The following is a 19,252-nucleotide window of genomic DNA, read 5'->3' as shown; positions in this document are numbered from 1 at the left end:
TTTCACAAATTGGGATCTGATTTTCCATAGAATTCCTTAAGCACCGCAAGTGTATTTGCACCCACTGCTGATATTTAATTGGTCACAGGCTTTTAGAAAAAAAGAATGGGAAGTAGCTAAATACTCTGGGAACAAAAACAGTACTTAGCGTAATTTTTCCTTTTTATACTGTATATCTCTTTTAGTAAAATGTGACATTGACTTAAATTCGTACTTGAAAAGGGTTACTGGATATCCAATAACGGAAATCTAAGGATGGGTACAGTGAAATGTGCCATCAAGTAAACTTCATCGTGAAGTGTTAATCATGTTTATCATGTCAAATCCTTTTTGGCTGCATTAATCAATGCTTTCCCTGAGGTCAGCAGTCATTTCAGGCTGGAGATTGTGGGCATTGTGTTCTTTAGCAAGAGGCAGCACAAGGGCAACCTTAGAGCAAAAGTCAGGCTGTTGCTGGAAGGGTTAACTGTTACGCTGTTCCCTCAGGGCCTTGATATCCAAGCTTCTGTTAAGGGCAACTATCAAATAGGAAATGCTGTGTACATACAGTATGGATACACACGTGTCCATTTGAAATCCAAAGCACTTCTCAATAACATGAGTTGTTTTGATGAAAATGTATGTTTGTCTCATAAAGATGATCATATGAGCTATGGACAAAGTAAAAAGAAAGCAGATATTAACAGTATTTTTCTCTGTGCCATGACTAGAATGTACAAGCCAGGACCTGTGTGTTCAGTATATGAAGTATAATATATCAAATGTAATATGATAAGATAAGATCACTTTATTAGCCATATACAATTTCTTGCTTTAGGAATTTGTCTTTTCGCATTCCACAACTTGCTCTCCATGAGACACTCAGACAGGGAGAGAAGCTTGGGGTCAGAGCGTAGGGTCAGCCATTGTACAGCGCCCCTGGAGCAGCTGGGGTTAAGGGCCTTGCTCAGGGGCCCAACGGAGTAGGATTCCTCTGCTGGCCGGGGGATATGAACTGGCAACCTTCCAGCCACAGGCGCAGATCCTTAGCCACAGAGCCACCACACCGTGGTAATATAGGACGGATGCTGTGCAATCAGTAGTGTGCCGCTCACCGGAGGAAGAGGTGTCTTTACAGGGGTCTTTTTTTAGTCCAGGCGCTCAAGCTGCTCCTCAGTGCCAGGTTGTTATGGTGAAATATCTCTGCTACAAAGTGAATGTGCTGCCGTGCAGGTGTACGAGCTGACGCTTCACTACACGCAGCACCGCGACCACAATGTGGTGACGGCGGCCCTTGAGCTGCTGCAGCAGGCCTTCCGCACGCCGCCGCAGGACCTGCTGCACGCCCTCATCACGGCCGGCAGCATCCCGCGGGTCAGCATCTCCCGCGAGGAGGCTGAGAACCGAGGGCGGAGCAGCAGCATCCTGGAGCTCATTGGTAAATTCCCGCCGCTCGCCGTTTGTTTAAGGGTGGTACAAGACAGGGCAGGAAGCGCCCCCCATGGGTTTGGGTCCACATCTCGTGTGTGGGATATGAGGAAACCTGAAACGAAACTGGTTTATAATAAATGCTTCTGCTTTCATTCATCCTTTCATTTCATTGCCAGCAGCCATATCACCCTGCAACTCACAACTGGCAGCCCACTAAAGCTCAGCAGGTATGAGCCTGGTCAGTACCTGGATGTGAGACCTCCTGGGAAAGCTAAGGTTGCTGCTGGAAGAGGTTTTAGTGGGACCATTCGGGGGCGCTCACCTTACAATCTGTGTGGATCCTAATGCCCCAATGTAGTGAGGGGACACTATACTGTAAAAAGGTGCCGTCCTTCAAATGAGGTGTAAAACCGAGGTCCTGACTCTCTGTGGTCATTAAAAATCCCAGTTTCCTTTCTCAAAAAGAGTAGGGGTATTACCCTGGCATCCTGGCCAAATTTCCCATTGACCTTTACTAAACGTGGCCTCCTAATAATCCTCATCTATGAACTGGCTTCATCACTCCTCCTGATCATCACCGATACCTGGTGTGCGGTGAGCGTACTGGCGCACTTTGGCTGCCATCGCATCATCCAGGTGGATGCTGCACATTGGTGGTGGTGGAGGGGAGTCTTCATTACCTCTAAAGCGCTTTGAGTGGAGTGTCCAGAAAAGTGCTATGTAAGCGTAAGGAATTATTTTTATTAATCCTAAAGTGTTCAGGCTTAAATAAGGTATTAACCAGTTTCTTTTAGTTTTCTAGTAGGGATATGTAGAAAACTAAAAGAACAAGTAAAGATTAATTCCACACTGAAAAGTAGAAAAAAGAAACACAACATTTCGACTGCTGGTCCTTGTTTAGATGGTCCAGTGTGGGCAAGGCTCAGCAGTCTAAATGTTGTGTTTCTTCTCATTGCCTTTCAGCGTAGAATCAACCTTTGCTCATTCTTTTGCTTTCTTGCACATCACAGTTGTTGGACCACACAAGTGGAGGCTTTGCTCTTTGGTGAGAGCTTCTTATCATTAGCAACCCTTCCTTTTCTAAACTGGGCTCCACTCCCCTCTATTTGGGCTGTTTCTGGTTTCTTTATCTTTTCTTTCCTGTCATCTGCAGCCGGAGGGTCGTCAAGCAGTCCTCTTCTGCTCAGAAAACAAAAAGGTGATTATTTTTAGCTGTGTCTCCTAGTAGCGTCAGGCGTTGTGAATCTGCATAGTACCGGTAGTTTTCAGTAGTACTGTAAGTAGTCCGTCCAATGATGAGTCACCAGTTATGGGAGTATCTTATGAGTCTGTTTTTTCTTTTCTCGGAAAGCAAAAGTAAACTTTTTTTTTTGCTGAAACAGATTTACTACATGTTTGCTTCTCACCATCTGTCAGGAGAAGGTATTTTCTCAATTCCTGAGACTATCCATAGAAATTAAGACTATTTTTTTCTGAGCAAAAACATGCCAGAAAGCGAACTAATGACTGTGACATTATAGAGGGTTGTGGGTTTCATTGGTAAAGTCAGGGCCGAATACATTTTTACAGTACAGTATGTGCCAGTGTATCGAGTAACTGGAGATCGCTGGATGTTGGAGGGTTTGGTGTCCTCAGATCAATGGTGTTCCCATTTGGCAGGCAAGCTGCTCTCAGGAGAAGAAGAAGGGCTCGAGGATGACACGGAGACGAGGTCAGAGGTCAGCACTGGAACCTTTACAGGTACCGAGTATGGCTGGGGTGCAGCCCCGATGTTAAACATCAGCACATGTGTCCAAGTGTAATTATCAGCAAAAGATGTGCCACCGCGTATATGTACTCTACGTGTGCAGTCTAAATTGGATTTCCAAGCTTGATTGAGATAATAGTATTTTTAATAAATGTATTAGAAGAAACCACTTCAAATGTATAAATGGTGAGCTTTCTAAATACAGTTTACTTACCCAGATTGAAGGCCTGTTTTTTAAATTGTCTTAGAGTTTGATTTTCCAATATCTATGCCATAACAGAAATGTTTAGGCATGGTGTTTATCACGTTCTTCTCCTCTGAGAAGAACATTTCTGTGGTATCATCTAGTTTTTGTGAAGTTGACACGGTACATGGGTCACACAAATGGTGCTTTTAGGGACACGGAACGCAGTTACAGAGGAAGTAGGAGGCAAGATGTTATGGCCACCCTGTACATTTTAGCGGATAACTGCTCAATGCATAACAAGTGCAAAAAACATACAAGTGGATCCCTCATTTAAGTAGACAGCATTGATATAAACCAAATCATTAAGAAGAGGCTGATACATTGGCTTCCATCTGTCCAACACAATATTTCAATATTTGTGATTTCACCTATTTGTGCAAATTTTTTACTGACCACTTTTTTCCATATTTACAGACCATAATTAAATTCAAAGTGTTTGGTTAACAAAGAATTAACATTTATGTTGCATTCCATCTCTGTTTATGCTGTAGTTATTCAGCTTCTGTCGGAAAAAGTGTTAGATGCGCCTGTTATGAGACCTGTTTTCAGGGTAATGCCTGTGGCAGTGACATGTGACCGTTGTGAGATAAAAGAAACGTTAAATAACAAAAACAAACTATGGTCCTCTAAGTTATCACAGTCACAGTTCTCATGTGTCTCACAGAAAGGGATAAGATAAAAAATAAAAGGAAGAGAATTAGAGAAATCTTAGGAGGAGGAGAGTTGTTTGCGAGAGATGGGACTGAGTACTCTGATAATAAAAAAGTAAAGAAAATATGCCTTGCGAAGAATAAACTCTTATAGTGAGAAAGCTATAATATCATAACTGATTTAATCTGTTTGCACACTTCATAACTTGAATTATAGAGAGATAACTATGCTTTGTTAGGTTCTGGTGCTCATTTTCATTGTAAATAATTGCTACCATGAATTACTAACACTTTCAGAAATAGTTTTGCAGTTTTATGAAAAATTGTACAGCGTCAAAGCTTGTTTTCCTAGCTGTGGAACCATAATGTTTTCTACCATAAAATATTAAGTTCCATATTTGCCAGTCGTCCATTTGCAAAAATCTTACGGTACTAAACCATCATGAATACAGAGGTTTATATTTCAGTCGCCATCTTCAGAAAGAGCTTATTTCGAAGGGTTTAAACGTCTGCGGAATTATTACCCCCCCCTCCAGCTTCTGTGACCAGCGATGGCACCAGTGAGGTGCAGTCTTCCTCCGGGATGTCCACTCTGGGCTCGGCTGGGGGGGGTCATGACATCATCACGGAGCAGCCCCGCTCCTCGCAGCACAACCTGCAGGCAGCCGACTCCGTGGAGCTGAGCGGCGCCGCGGACCCCCCAAGCGGCCCGGCCGCGGCCGCCGGGCAGACCGCCGAGGAAGAGGACGCACTGAGCCACGGCTCCAGCCAGATCAGCAGCAGCGGCGGCGCCGACGCCGACCCCCAGGCGTCCTCGCCGGCCAGCGACAGCTCCCAGACCACCACCGAGGGGCCTGACTCCGCCGTCACCCCGTCAGACTGCTCCGAGCTCGTAAGTGTGCGGCAGCCGTCGGAGGGGGGCTCCCCGACTTCCACGGAGGGGGCCGACGTCTCCCACAGCTCCTCCTGTGAGGGCCCGGACTTCGAAATGTTCACCTCCTCCTCTTCCTCCTACTCCACTGCCTCGCGCTCCTTCGGTAGTGGCAGTGACAAGGTCAGCAGTTTGAGGAAGGAGGGCCCAACAAACGAATGCCTGCCATACTCCCCGCCCTCTGCAACTCCGAGCTGCCTCATGACTGCTGACCCCCATTTCGTGGTCATTTTTGTTTTCCTGCTGCTGCTTTTTTCTAGTAGCTCCCACGCAAGTCATTTTTTTTTTAAGAATAAAGCTCTGAAGCCAATCTGGCCTTCAGTAGCCTTTTTCCTCGAATCCAGTCTCTGTTTCATATGAGTATGTCTTTGTTGCTCACATAACAGTACTGGTGTGAATGGAATCTGCATAAGTCTAATATGTATAAATCTTAATAGGGTGTAATCAGGTGTATTGGAAGAAATGGTGATCACCAATTGAGTTAGTTTTTTTTCTTCCATAAATCCATGACAAAAGTAGAGCAAGACACTGGATTCTAGGTCACATTCAGTTAATTTGTTGTGTGTTGGATTGTCAAAAATCTGGTGTATGCTTCTGAACCAGGGTTTTGAATATCTGCTTTATTTTTGTGTAGGGTTATACATACACTGTTTGTATACTTGCCTCAGTGAAAATAGTAAATCATTTGATATGTTTAAAAGTAATGTTTATTTCTTCACAGTCTACCAGGCTGATAGTGATATCCTCAGTCAAACTATTTCTTGATTGACAAAATTAAGTTGATCTCTTCTTTAGGTGGCATCCAGAGAATTCTCTTGTGGTTTTTAGAGAATTAGTGCGCAGATGGAAAAACATTGTAAGCCTAGTGACCTATAAGACATTCAGTGTTCGTCCTTTAAGCATGAAATAAAGCGGATTTGTAGTTATGGTTTTGATGGACTCCAGCTTTGCTGACAGATACTGTGAAAGACCAGTCCTCGTACACACACAGCCTAAATATGATTGTGAGTTCACCTGTTATCCTTAATACAATTTCTATACACACAGTTTGTTTCCCAAGGGCAGCGACAGCTGTGCTATTTAATCCCAACTGGGACAAGTTTTGACTGCATTTATTTGATGTGTAATACAGCTGCACTAGAGGAATCTCTAGGTGGGTTGCTCCTCAAGTCATTGTGTAATGGACATTCCTGTCCTTACAAGTCATTAGGATATCGCGAAATTCACTCCTAGCCAAACATCCAGTTAGAAGGCAAAACCATTGTTTGGCACTTCCAGCGTGATAGAGCAGATCTATACCACTGCGCTTAGCAGTGCAGTGCAGGTGAAACATCTCCATTGGCTTTGCAGAAGAGAGCATAGCTATACATCCTAGGCTGTCTGGTGATTTCCAATTTGTCATGTCCCACAAAAACAAAAACACGGCTTCCATTCTGCCACCACACAACTCGTGATTGGCATTGGAAAGTCCTCCAAATTCAGTTGTTGGTTTAAACGAAGCATGCACTCACTTCAGTAGTAAAAAGTCTGTGTGTGCCAACATCCACAGCAGGTGCAGTTTGGAAACTGTCGAGGTTGCTTCAGTGTGTGTGTGTACAAGGCCTTAAAGCAGCTGATCATTTTTTTTACCATAACTTTGCACTGCGCTTTCATTTCGCAAGACCTATAACAGCTCCACATAGAGACTGCATGTGTTCCACTTAATGGAGCCAATACCCCTGTTGGTTTCTTGCATTATCTACTGAAGATTTTATTTGGTTTGTTGTAAACATGTACAGTAGGAGAATTGCACAATAGGAGGACATTTGTTTCCATCTATTTCTGTAATCTTTAATATTTTCTGGTCATTGTCCTTTTTGTATTCTACACATTATTGAGCTGTTCACATACAAAACAGATTAGGGGCCTGTGCTTTCCCGCATCATGTGGTGTGGTACAGTTTTCAATAGCCATGTGATTTTCCCTTCTTAATAAATACTGTACTGTAGGTAAGCAAATATCAGTTTTGCATTCACTGGCTTATTATCTCTTGAGAAAGATGGAACTGCATTCAAGTGAGCCCATGTGAAACCTGCTTATGATCTTTCAGCCAGTCAGCGATGGCCCTTAAAAAGAAAGAAAAAATAACACACAAATGAACTATTTTGATAGATTTTATCCAAATTAAGGATTTCATTGTTTCCTCAGATCTGAATACTTATGAATTCCAACAAGTAAACCATCTGATGCCAAATCGAATGAACAAAAAGAGGTTTCAAGCTTGTCTTAAATGGGTCCTTAACTAAATTGCCAGCAGTTTTTGACATCCCACGTGCTGTGTGTTTCAGGTCCTGGATGGTACTGAAAGCCAGTACTCAGGGATGCAGATAGGCACACTCCAGGACGAGGAAGAGGAGGGCAGTGGCAATCCCCTGGAAGAGCCTTTGCAGGCCCTCACCGATGCCACTATAGGTAGGCCATTTTGCGGCACGTCTAAGCTCAGGCAACGTTATGACAATGAGCACAATTCCCTTTTAGATCAGTCTATTTTTATCCAACTGTTTGTCCTGTAATGCATTTTTCGTCTCGCCTAAAGTCCTCAAAGGCATTGACAAAGTCAAAAGGACTTCTTCCAAATAAACAGTGAAGTGCAAAGCAGGGGACTCAACGGGTAACCCATGTGATTGAAGCCACTGTTGTTGGCTTCTTTCAAGAAATGGCTCAATTAAATCCTTGGGTCAGTGAGTAAATAGCTTCAAACAGGCTAGATAGGCAGAATGTTTGTAACCTTTCCTGTGTTCTTATGTACTTAAGTGAACTGTCTTTGAACTGTATTAAAATCGAAGAAAGAGTGGAATTGCAACACTGTAACGAGCAAGATACCAACAGTGGGATCTTCTGGGAACCAAACAAACTTGCCCTGGGAAGGCACCATGCATTTACTTTTGCTTGTAATCTGAAGTTCTCATTGTTTCTTTTAGAATTTGCTGCTGTTGTTTTTACACATTTTAAAACCGTGCCAACTAAGAAAAGTTATTTTAAAAGCAAACTGCCGTTGCCTGTTAATTTGCTGAGCTGTAGCCAAAACTGTATTTTTTTCCTATTATCTTACTGCAGCCAAGTCATTGGGCCACTGTTACGTTGGCCTGTAGACTCATGATTCCTATGTACTTCCTGCTTATAGCCTTGAGCAAACCGCACTTGATGGAAAATATGGGCCACAGCCGGCAGCCATCTGACAGCAGTGTAGATAGATTTATACCAAAGGACGAAGTGGTGGAGAATGCAGAACCTGAAAACAAGGTGACTAATTACATTAGGGCTTGCCCACTCTTAGTTCAAATGACTTCCACTGAATCTGAAAACAGAATGTACAGTATACTGTATGTAATGTATATAGAATCAATAAAGCTATGTTTAAACTTGAATACGTGCTAAATATTAATACTTGTTAGTATTTTTTAACAATGTATATGTTTGTATAAAAGTATACATATTTATAAATGCTGATGCTTTCCACTTCAGTTTCCTTTATCTACTGTGCTTTAAATAGATATTGTAGCATTGTACCTTCACAATATGGAGCACCTCATGCATTAGACAAACCTACATATACATTGAATGCTGTTAGATTCTTCTGTGGACTTGAGGGGGTCTTGACAGTTTTTAATAAATAGGATGTTTGGTTATATTGCTGAGAAAATAGTAATAGCGTGAAGATGTGCACATGCCATATCCCAGCTCACTCTCACATTTTTTTTACTCAGCCCTCCAGAATCAGGGGGGACATTGGCCACTACACTGACCCAAAGGCTGCACCGCTTGTCCACTGTGTGCGACACCTCTCAGCATTGTTTCTGTTGACTGGAGAGAAGAACGGTAAGAGTCAAGTGCTCCCCTGCGGTGGGTCGATAAAAATCATGAGCATTGCGGTAAACATATTTTGGCATTAAACACAAGATCAGATCTTCTGTACAATTTGTTTTTTTACTCACCAAAGTGTCGGTAACCTTTGGGTTCCCCATTTCAATCTGATGTTTTCTGAGTAGAACTCCATTTTGCTCTAAGAATTGCAGCATTGAAGTAGGTCTGTCCGAGTCTGGAACGTGGAAGGGAAGGTGTCTGAGGCAGCAGTCTTGGTCCAGGGCAAAAAGTGTGCTGTTTTTACTAGTCAATCAGTTGTTCTAATGTAAAAACAGCCCGGTACAACAACTGGCTACATAGACAATGAGCATCACAACGGCTGATTAATATTTTAGACCCATAATTCAGGGCTTTGCTGAATCTGTGGTGAGTTTTAATGGACTGCCGCCCAAAGCATTTCCACATCTGTCTATTTTTGTCATTTGAAAGTACTTTAAAATTGAAATGGTTTTGAAGAGCCTTTTGAATTTGCCCACTAGGCCTTGTCCCAGACAGGGAGGTGCGTGTGAGTGTGAAGGCCCTGGCGGTGAGCTGCGTGGGGGCAGCCACTGCCCTACTCCCCGAGGCCTTCTTCAACAGGCTGTACAGACAGCCCCTGGAGGGGTTCCTGCAAGAGGGTAATTCTGCCTTCACCTTCACCCTAATGCATGATCTCACTCCACCTCATGGTATACATCAATGAACATGGGATGGATAAAAAAGGGACTGATTTTTTAATTCTAGAATACACATTGGAATAACCTTCAAAATAATGCAGATCTTTCACAATGCCGTTTTAAAAAAATGCTGACACCTGCTATAATATTGGACAGAGAATTCCTTAGCCCTTTAAGAGATGGCTACCCTAACTCCTGCGGTTTAAAATCAGCTAATCAAATTATATTTGAAGCACCTTCAAACGTTTAAGGTGGTTATGGCAGTGCCAGTGGACTGGTTGAAACAATTTAATTCGGCATGTTTATTTTTGCTTCAGCAGCTGAAAAAGTTATTCCCAGTGTATTAGACACTTTGTACTGGTACTGACAATCCACTGGGGAAAGATGGGGCTTTATAAGTGTGTTGCAATGTTTTACATTCATGCTTCAAATTCTTTCCCTCTGATTATCCACCTTTTTTCATTTATAGAGCAGCAGTATATATCTGACATTTTGAATTATACTGATCATGGGGACCCCCAGATACGAGGAGCCACTGCTATACTGTGTGGTACAATAATCTACTCCATTCTCAACAAGACACGCTTTAACATCGAACCCTGGTTGGCCAGGGTCATGAGCTCCACAGGTAAGACCCTCCTTTTTCACCAGAAAAATGTATAATGAACAAGCTTAAAAAACGTAGGTCATTAATGAGGACTACGTTGAAAGAACTCGTTACAAACAGTATATGCCCAATATGCAATCAGAGATTAGGAACATGATTTCCATCTATATCCGTTTATATAGTTTGGCCTTCTACCATTTTACAATTTACGGGCAGTCAGACATTTGAGTGAAGGCCAGAATGGTGATGCAGTGGTGATGCAGTTCCGGACCTGCGGAGGTATCTGTGTGGAGTTTGTATGATCTTGCTGCGTTCACGTGGGTTTCCTCCTAGTACTCTGGTCTTCTCCTACAGTTCGAAGGCCTACTAGTTGCTTAATTGGCTCCTGGAAAAACTGGCCCGGTCTGCATGTGCTCTGCACTGGACTGGCAGAGCATCCGAGGTGTATCCCACCTTGCACCTGTTGCTTGCTGGGATAGGCTATGGCTCCCCTGCATCCCTGAATTGGATGAAGCACTTAGAAAATGGACTGATGGAATTTGAGTGATGCCCATTGGTCAAGGGAATAACAGCAGTGTCCCACCCAGGGGCGTATATTGCAGTAAGTGGGATAGCAGTGAAATAGAATTTCTTAGTGAAACTTAGGTGACACTTTGTCTAATTTTCTCTGAGCTTGCTATACAATAGCTGTCATTTAGCAGGTACTTTAAACGTGAATTATGTATAGTTTGTCTCTTTGTTTTGATGGCAAAAACTGAATTTTGTTTTATGATTGATGTGGGGTAGTTGACAGGAGAGTTGAGTGTACTGGTATAAGGCTTTTGATTACTTAATGATTTATGAAATGTAATATTACTTTTCTAGAGTACAAAATGCAAGGAACATATACCTTTTTCATATCATATCTTCCCATTGTTAAAATGTTTCTTTTTATTGTATTAAAAATGTTACTAGTTCAGTATTGTTATGGGAACCATTTGATTTAATGCATTTCTTTGTTCCTCCATTTTTGGAGCAGGGTCAAATATTCATTTATTTACAGTAAGGTCATAATTTCCTCTTCTTCATTTTAACTGGTTTATAAGCAACTTCTAACACTTTTTTTTCAAAATAAGTGTTCTGGGTGCTTTTTGCTGTTTTTGCAGGTGATGTTTACTGGCAGGCAGGTACAGTAAATGCTCAGTGGATATTGCAAACAATAAAACAATACATTAATGTCAAGTAAGATGTTGGGATCAGAAATCTTAGATGGAGTCAAGCACAACATTTCATGTTTTATTTTCCTTCTTATAGTATAGTAGTTATGTTAATATCACAAAAGCATATTGCATGTGTCTTATGAACAATATCTGTTTTGGGTTTCAGGAAACCCCATATCTCTGGTAAACTGTGTGCCTTTGCTTCAGAAGACCCTCAGAGATGAGTCTTCAGTCACCTGCAAACTAGCCTGCACTGCTGTGAGGGTAAGAGTGCTTCAAGACAATAAACACAAGTCCAGTCCCTATGTATGCTACTACACTCCAAAGGTGGGTGAAGTGGATCTTCATCTATGTCCATTGCACTTTGGAATGGGATGGAACATGCTGTAGAAATTTAAGAGATAATTATTACATTGACCCATAAGTGTTAAGAGACCCCGACTAGCACTGTTGGTAGAGCATGAGACTCATAATCTCAGGGTAGTGGGTTCGTGTCCCACGTCGGGCGCCAGGTCCTCCATGTTGGGGTTGGGCACAAGGCTAACAACCCTGTCTCGGAAAAAACGAATGTTACGGAAACAGCAACAGGATGTTGCTGCACCCTACATGCCAGAAGGCATAATGGGCAATCATCCATCCATAAGTGTTAAGGTACGCAACAGCCAAAGGACTTTTGTATCTGTGTGATTGTGTGCCCTGCTTTCTAGCACTGCATCATGGCTCTGTGCAGCAGCACCATCAGCGAACTCGGCCTCCAGCTTGTCGTTGACCTCTTGGCCCTGAAGGACAGCTCCTACTGGCTGGTCAGGACTGAGCTACTTGAAACACTGTCCGAGATCGATTTTAGGTAATAAACGTCCCAGTCTGCTTTCTAAGGCAAGACTTTAAAATGGGTTTAGACCTTCCTCAGATACACACAATTAATAATTTTATGACGAATAATTATGCAATTGGTTTATTATGAGTTGGTGTCTTTTTCCAGAACCATGTGTATACTTAAAGGAATTCAAATTATTTTTGTCTGTTCTTTTGTAACATCTTCCAAATACGGTGACACACACAGTTTATTTCCTTCATTGTCATCCAGTGAATAAAAAATTAGTCCAGAAAAACATGTTCAGATACATAAGAAATTATGATGGAGCTCGAGTATTATTTTTTTCCAAATTCATATTGCTCTTATCTTTTGTAAAATTAAATGATGGAGTTCTAAAAGACCTCTTATTATCTCTGTTTCCAGGTTAATAAGTTTCCTTGAAAGAAGAACTGAGACCTTACACAGAGGAGATCACCACTACACTGGGGTTAGTCTGAGTCTAATGTCTCACTGCTATCTGTGCTGCAATTGTTTCATCATATGAGGTTAAAATTATAATTAACTTCCACACTGCACAGACAGTGGTGTGTTGTTAAGAATCATAATACGAACTTGTCCATTGGAGTCTGGAAGTGTAATTCAGTCTTCACTTAATAAAGGCAAGTTACATAAAAACACAAAAAAGTGTTTTCAAAGAAATAGGAGATACTTTTCTTATCCAGAAGGGACTGTTTATCACACAAATCTTTTAGGTTTTTCTCTGAGTGATGCATACTTAATAGCTATGCTTCTTTGTTGACCGAACAAAGACTTAAGGGCATGCAATTTCTAATTTATTATGCATTTCATTCCTGCAATGGGTAAGAGGAACATTTTAAGGTGATCCACAAATGAACAAAAGTTGGACTTCAGTGCAATCTAAATATACTTGTTTGCAGTCCTCAAATGTACAATTCTGTCTTCGAACATTCTTTAATGTTTTCTCTTTTTATTTTTCTCATTTGAAGTTACTGAAACTCCAGGACCGTGTGCTTAATGATGTCATCATTCAGTTGCTGGGGGATGAAGATCCCAGAGTGCGCCATGTTGCTGCTATGACAGTGTGCAGGTACGGAGCCTGGAGGATGCTGGGAAACCATGGGGGTTGTGACTCTTTTTTTCAAGTTCCTTATTTGCTTGCAAAACTCAGGCTGCCCCTTTTCAAATAAGAGGCACGTTTACTTGTCTGACATTCATTTATACTGTATGTGTTTGTTGAAGTTAAAATGTTTGTTTTGACTTTTCCATTTCCTTTTTCCTTGTTACTGTTTGAAGAAACCTCTTCTGGTTTTGAAAATAATTTGTATACAGGGGAGGAACATATTTTTTAATCTCATATTCTTTACACCTCATATAAATGTGAAGAGGCAGTCTTCTTTGGACATCGTAAAGTAAACTGTGTCAGAGGGTTGTGGGAATCTGGAACAAGCTACCCAGCTATGGTATGTGGAAGCTAATACCCAGGCTTCTTTCAAAACCAGCTGGATGAGATCCTCACATTCACGTAGCTACTAGAAGCCAAATGAGCTTGATAAGCCAAATAACTTCCTTTTCTTTGTCATTTATCTGGTGTTCTTATGTTTAGTTTTTGTGTAATGAGGGTGTGGCAGTTAGTGTTGCTGCCTCAGAGCACAGGTATGCTGGCTTTGGTTGTGTCTGTGTGGAGGTCGCATGTTACCACTTTGTCCATGTGAGGTTTGGCCAGGGGCTCTGATACAAAAAGACATTCCACTTCGCAAAGACTTGCCGATTCAAGATTCAGTATTTATTGCCATACCAACTTAGTTATTAGGATTTTGCCCCAATGTGCTCACAGTAAGAACAGTAACACAAAAACATCAGGCACAGCATAATATAAAACCATAAGATATAACCAGAGTACCTATGTAAGCATAAGCATAAGAATAAATGAAAAATAAAAATGAATAATAAAAAGAAATCTAATACAGTATTAACAAAAACTGACTAGTGCATTGGAGGGTTTATAGTCCACTTGCATTGGCAGTAGTCATCATAAAGTGCTGATGTATGATTGGGGAGCTGTTCAGGTCTGATTGCCTGTTCTACAGCTCTGTAATGGCCAGCCGGTGCTCTCAGTCCAGCCTTGCAGCTTCCAGGATGGGCTCATAGAAATAAGTGGCTCTCTGGTAAAATAATGATTGGATTTTTACAATGCGCTGCCTGGTAACAGAGCAAATGATACTTTCTCTTCTCCATTCTTTCTAATAGTTTCATTTTATTTTTGGTTACTACAAGCCATAGGGCCGAGGGGGGGGAAAAAAAGTATAAAACCAGATTTCTCTTGTGCTTCAGGGTCGTCTCCAGATTGTTCTACGACTGCGACCAAGGTCAGGCGGATCCAGTGGTGGCTATAGCCAGAGACCAAAGCAGCGTCTACTTGCAGCTTCTCATGCATGAGACCCAGCCTCCCTCCCACTTCACAGTCAGCACCATCACCAGGTGACTGCGTCTCTCCAGGAACGCTCCAGTGTGAATAGTTGTTACATATAAAATTCTTAAATAGTCTGCACTCTATAAACAATTGTAGTGTACACACTTAACTGAAACTCCTACTCTTTACCTTAACAATTTTAAGTATAGCATGTGCATGTGCGTGAGCATTTGGAAGTTTGATATTGAATTATTAGATAGCAGTTGCTGCTTCACTGATTTCAAAGATGAGATGTGAGGTTGGCCTTAAATCTGATTTCACATCGCGTGTCAGTAGTCCCGTCACGAACGACCAGGGGTGTGAGGAAAGTTGGAGCTGGGGATTGTGGCTAACCGGCTCATTTAGGTCTCGGTGAAACAGCGTCTCGTGTAACTTCCCATGTGCCACAGGCAGGCTAGTGATATCAGTGAGAGATGCTCTTTTCCTCTAGTGAGCACCAGTCTTCCTGTAACAGACAGTGGAATACGCTGCATGTCAAAAGATAAATGCCCCAATGGGAGGCTCAAATGTCCTTTCTCTCCCTGTTTAGTACAGGATTCTTTGCTGTGATCCTAAACATTGGATCCTAAACAGTAAATTGGATGTGTATAAAAAGAGAAATACAAAGCAACATTAGAAAAACTGAGCTATTTAAACGGATAGCCATTTAATAAGTTGTACCCTGTTTTTGGTGCAGTAAAATAATCTTTGACATTTATCTTGATACATACTTTCAATATTCTTTGTGGTTTTTGTTTTTAATGTATTCAGTTCTTGGTTTAGAATATAGACTCTTCTGTTAAATCCATTTTTTGTTTTTGTGATTCCAAAGTCTTTCTTCACAGGCTCCCAATGTATTGAAACTCTGTAAACATCATTTAAAGTCATCATACTTTTGGGCAGCATGGTGGTGCAGCGGTTAGCGTTGCTGCCCTGCAGCGCTGGGGCCCTGGTTCAGTTGTGGACCTGCGGTTCTGTCTGTGTGGAGTTTGTGTGGTCTCCCCGTGTTTGCGTGAGTTTCCCCTGGGTGCTTTGGTTTCCTCCCAAAAACATACTGGTAGGTTAATTGGCTGCTGGGAAATTTAGCTCAGGGGTGAGTGTGCATGTCTGTGTCTGCCCTGTGATGGACTTGTTTCGCATCCAGGGTGTATACTGCTTTGTGTCCATTGCCTGCTGGGATAGCCTCTGGTTGCCTTGTGAACCTGAATTGGATAAAGCGGTGAGAAGATGGATGGATGTATTGATATGTTCACCCATAAATATTAATTATTCAACCATCTTGATTAGCTTTTTTGAGAATGATATTGAGACACTGTAATGTGCCTGTAGAAAATGAAATAACTAAGCTACTGTCGATGACATGAAAATGTCAAAAATCTTATCAGATTTGTTTGTCTTGTTAAGACCGATCAATGGTCTTTTGAAAAGTGAAGGCTTTGCTTTATTCTTATGTCTAAAGGTACAAAGGCAGCATGAAAAAAGCTCCCTGGCTTGTGGTCTCAAAGTATAAACTCCCCAGACATGCGCTGGTTGTTGGTTTGATTTGCAGTGTACAGTATCTGTGGTTGGATTCACCGCCAGTAATCGACAGGGCTTAGGATAGACTATAAATTGTTTAGATAATCTTTGTTTCATGATTGGCTTCATTAATTTAAAAATAGGTCTTTGTGGAAAACAAAAGTCCCGCTCTGAACGTCTTGCCAAGAATCAAGTCAAGTGTTTTTAACGTGCCCCTGCCATGTTTTTCTTCAACCTGCAGGACCTACAGAGGATACAGGATTTCCCAGAATGCATCTGACGTCACTACAGAGAACAACCTGTCCCGAGTTGTCACTGCTGTGTCCCACGCACTTGCTTCGTCCACTTCAAGAGCTCTCACAGTGAGTTGTTCAGCAGTGTGCAGTCAGATGGACACCTGTTTCATATTCTACAGCACTGCTAAAAAAGGCTCATTTTCATTAGTCTTAGTGAATGTACAAGCAGTCAGAGGTTCGTATGTGTGTGTATCAGAGCCAGCAGGGTGGTGCAGTGTTTCTATAGAAGATGACGTGTTTATGGGGTTTTTTTAGGCTGTTTTTAGCTGTCTTTTAATATGTGAAAACTCTTGTGTCATATTTTCTTCAAAATTGCAAGGTTTTTGCACGGGAAAAGTACCTTGTTGAATGGTCTCAATATGGGGGTTGTGAGGAATTCTGTTTCTGGTGTTAAAAAGGCAGAGAAAATTTGATAATAGATTTGAGAAATGAAGTGTCTCCCAAGTGGGTCACCAAGTAAAGGAGCTCACTCAAATGTAGGTCGAGCTATATGATCCAGGCGTCGTGGGTTCGAGCCTGGGTTACGTTACGTTACTAGCGGACTGTGACCGACATTCCCCAAGAAGGAAGAAGGGTAGGAGTAGTTGGCCATGGTTCGGACTTCTGTCGATGAGGGACCTGCCTCTCCTCCAATTGGCATTGAGCCTCCAGCGCAGGAGTCTGCCCACACTTCAAAATCATTTTGAATTTTTGGTGGGAAAATAATCCCGAGCAGCTGTATGTGGACAAAGTTTGTGACGTGGGTTTGTGTTTTCCAGTTTGGCTGCTGTGAGGCCCTGTGCCTCCTGTCTTCAGCATTCCCAGTGTGCACCTGGAGCACTGGCTGGCACTGTGGGTACGTCAGCTCCTCCGCCAGCCAGCCGTTTCGCTCCAGCCTCTATAAGAACAGGAGGCGCTCCTTCAGGTATGGAAGAATGCACCGGCGCTTTCACATTAAATGCTAATGTCACTTGCCCAGGCTTGAAGCTAATATTAACCCAGAAGAAAATGTAAAAGAAACATGGGTGTCAACAAAGAAGGTTGTTTTCTGGCTTGTTTGATGTATTTAGTTTGCCAATTTCTTGACGAACGTACAGCTTATTTTCTACAGTATGCATGTTGTATTACATGCATTTCTCACTAATCTTCACTTGAAGTTCATCAGCTAAGCGCACTTTTTAAAAATCTCTGCTTCTTTGACCTAATCTGCTTTTTGTCTGCTCAAGTTGTCATAGTGATTTGCTGGAAAATTTGCTAGAGCAGCCGGCTGCAGGGTAGTGATGTGTGGTGCTGTTTACAGCCTGTCCCATTCGAACAGTGAGGATGCGAAAAAGAACTGCACTGTGGGCATGGCCAACATGGTGCTGTCCCTCTTGTCCTCGGCCTGGTTCCCCCTGGACCTCTCGGCACACCAGGACACACTCATCCTCGCTGGGAACTTGATTGCAGGTACGACTTGAGTACATTTAAACAGTCCCGTTGAATATTGATTTTTCCATAACCTGAATTTCTTTTACGATGGAACAGTGAGGTCAAACTTGTGAGATATTGTCTCATTACAGAGTCCTACAGATTTATTTCGACCCCTGATGAAATAGGAAAAAAAAGTTATGTATGATCTAGAATGAGTTACTGATTGGATTATGTGTCTTGGTCCTGTATAACACGTCCACAGTTTTAACAAACACATTATCCAATATCTAAATCGTTGCATTATATGATGTTTTTTATTCCTTTTTCATTGGGAAGATGAATAAATCTGGAGGGCACTGTATGTACAAAAAGAGTGAATCCCCGGTGCTTTTAATGAGCCCCAATGAAGTTTGAAAAATTGGGTTAGACTGGCCTTCAAAAAATGAGTTCGAATCAAATTCCAGACACAGCGGATCTATTATTTTCCCAGCACTGCCTCTAGCAGAGTAAATTCCCTTTTAGAACAGGATAAGACCACTCACAGTACGGATGCACGGGCAGAATATAGGTAGGAATCGAAAATCATATTTTAGACGAACTTTGGAATGAGTTAGGACATCATGAACTGTGCTTGCCTTTTTGACAGCGGTGATTTATTTCAATAAGATAAGATCACTTTATTAGCCTTTATTACAGTTTCTTGCATTAGGAATTTGTCTTTTCGCATACCCTAGCTTGCTCTCCATGAGACACACAGAGAGAGAGAAGCTTAGGGTCAGAGCGCAGGGTCAGACATTTATTCGGTGCCCCTGGAGCAGTTGAGGTTAAGGGCCTTGCTCAGGGGCCCAACAGAGTAGGATTCCTCTGCTGGCCGCAGGGTTTTGAACCGGCAACCTTCCAGCCAGGGGCGCAGATCCTTAACCACAGTGCCACTGCTCCGTCCCCAAAATGTGTTTTTAATTATTGGGAAGATGAATAAATCAGGAGGGCACTGTATGAACAAAAAGAGTGAAATCCCGGTCCTTTTAATGAGCCCCAATGAAGTTTGAAAATTTGGGTTAGACTGGCCTTTAATATGTGCTCAATGAAAGTGTCTAAAAGTCTTCGTGAGTGTGAGTCCGAAAGCCCTGTCTTGACAGCCACTGCCCCTAAGTGCCTTAAGAGCCCCTGGAGCACGGAGGACGAGACCGGCGCCGGGGGGACGAAACAGGAGGAGCCCTGGCCCGCGCTGGGGGACCGGACTGTAGTCACCATGGTGGAGCAGCTCTTCTCTCACCTGCTGAAAATCATCAATATCTGCGCGCATGTCATCGACGACGTGGCCCCCGGGCCTGCTGTGAAGGTATACTTTCTCCAGCTTGAGCCCCGGTTTCTTTCCTTTTCACTTGCAGAGGACATTTCTAGAAGCC

The 19,252-nt window shown here is 42.3% G+C and overlaps 1 protein-coding gene across 2 annotated transcripts in view; it reads left to right on the top strand.

Annotated features, from left to right (window-relative positions):
* htt (huntingtin) overlaps nt 1-19,252 on the top strand; it is a 90,436-nt gene that overhangs the window by 23,798 nt on the left and 47,386 nt on the right. The window contains exons 9-26 of one of the 2 annotated variants that reach the window (XM_088629690.1): nt 1,213-1,417; nt 2,564-2,608; nt 3,070-3,150; nt 4,591-4,946; nt 7,313-7,436; nt 8,149-8,267; nt 8,732-8,843; nt 9,368-9,505; nt 10,014-10,172; nt 11,517-11,614; nt 12,058-12,197; nt 12,591-12,654; nt 13,175-13,275; nt 14,520-14,666; nt 16,397-16,517; nt 17,210-17,355; nt 17,731-17,879; nt 18,983-19,185. In XM_088629690.1, coding sequence (XP_088485816.1) covers nt 1,213-1,417; nt 2,564-2,608; nt 3,070-3,150; nt 4,591-4,946; nt 7,313-7,436; nt 8,149-8,267; nt 8,732-8,843; nt 9,368-9,505; nt 10,014-10,172; nt 11,517-11,614; nt 12,058-12,197; nt 12,591-12,654; nt 13,175-13,275; nt 14,520-14,666; nt 16,397-16,517; nt 17,210-17,355; nt 17,731-17,879; nt 18,983-19,185 — 2,508 coding nt within the window. The remainder of the gene's footprint in view (nt 1-1,212; nt 1,418-2,563; nt 2,609-3,069; nt 3,151-4,590; nt 4,947-7,312; nt 7,437-8,148; nt 8,268-8,731; nt 8,844-9,367; nt 9,506-10,013; nt 10,173-11,516; nt 11,615-12,057; nt 12,198-12,590; nt 12,655-13,174; nt 13,276-14,519; nt 14,667-16,396; nt 16,518-17,209; nt 17,356-17,730; nt 17,880-18,982; nt 19,186-19,252) is intronic. The other variant, XM_088629693.1, reaches the window with a different exon arrangement.

The sequence above is a fragment of the Lepisosteus platostomus genome, chromosome 1 (genome assembly GCF_059453375.1).
Source record: "Lepisosteus platostomus isolate fLepPlt1 chromosome 1, fLepPlt1.hap1, whole genome shotgun sequence".
Classification (NCBI taxonomy): domain Eukaryota; kingdom Metazoa; phylum Chordata; class Actinopteri; order Semionotiformes; family Lepisosteidae; genus Lepisosteus; species Lepisosteus platostomus.
The sequence above is the reverse complement of the archived record's forward strand: the minus strand, read 5'-3'. Positions and strand labels throughout refer to the sequence as shown.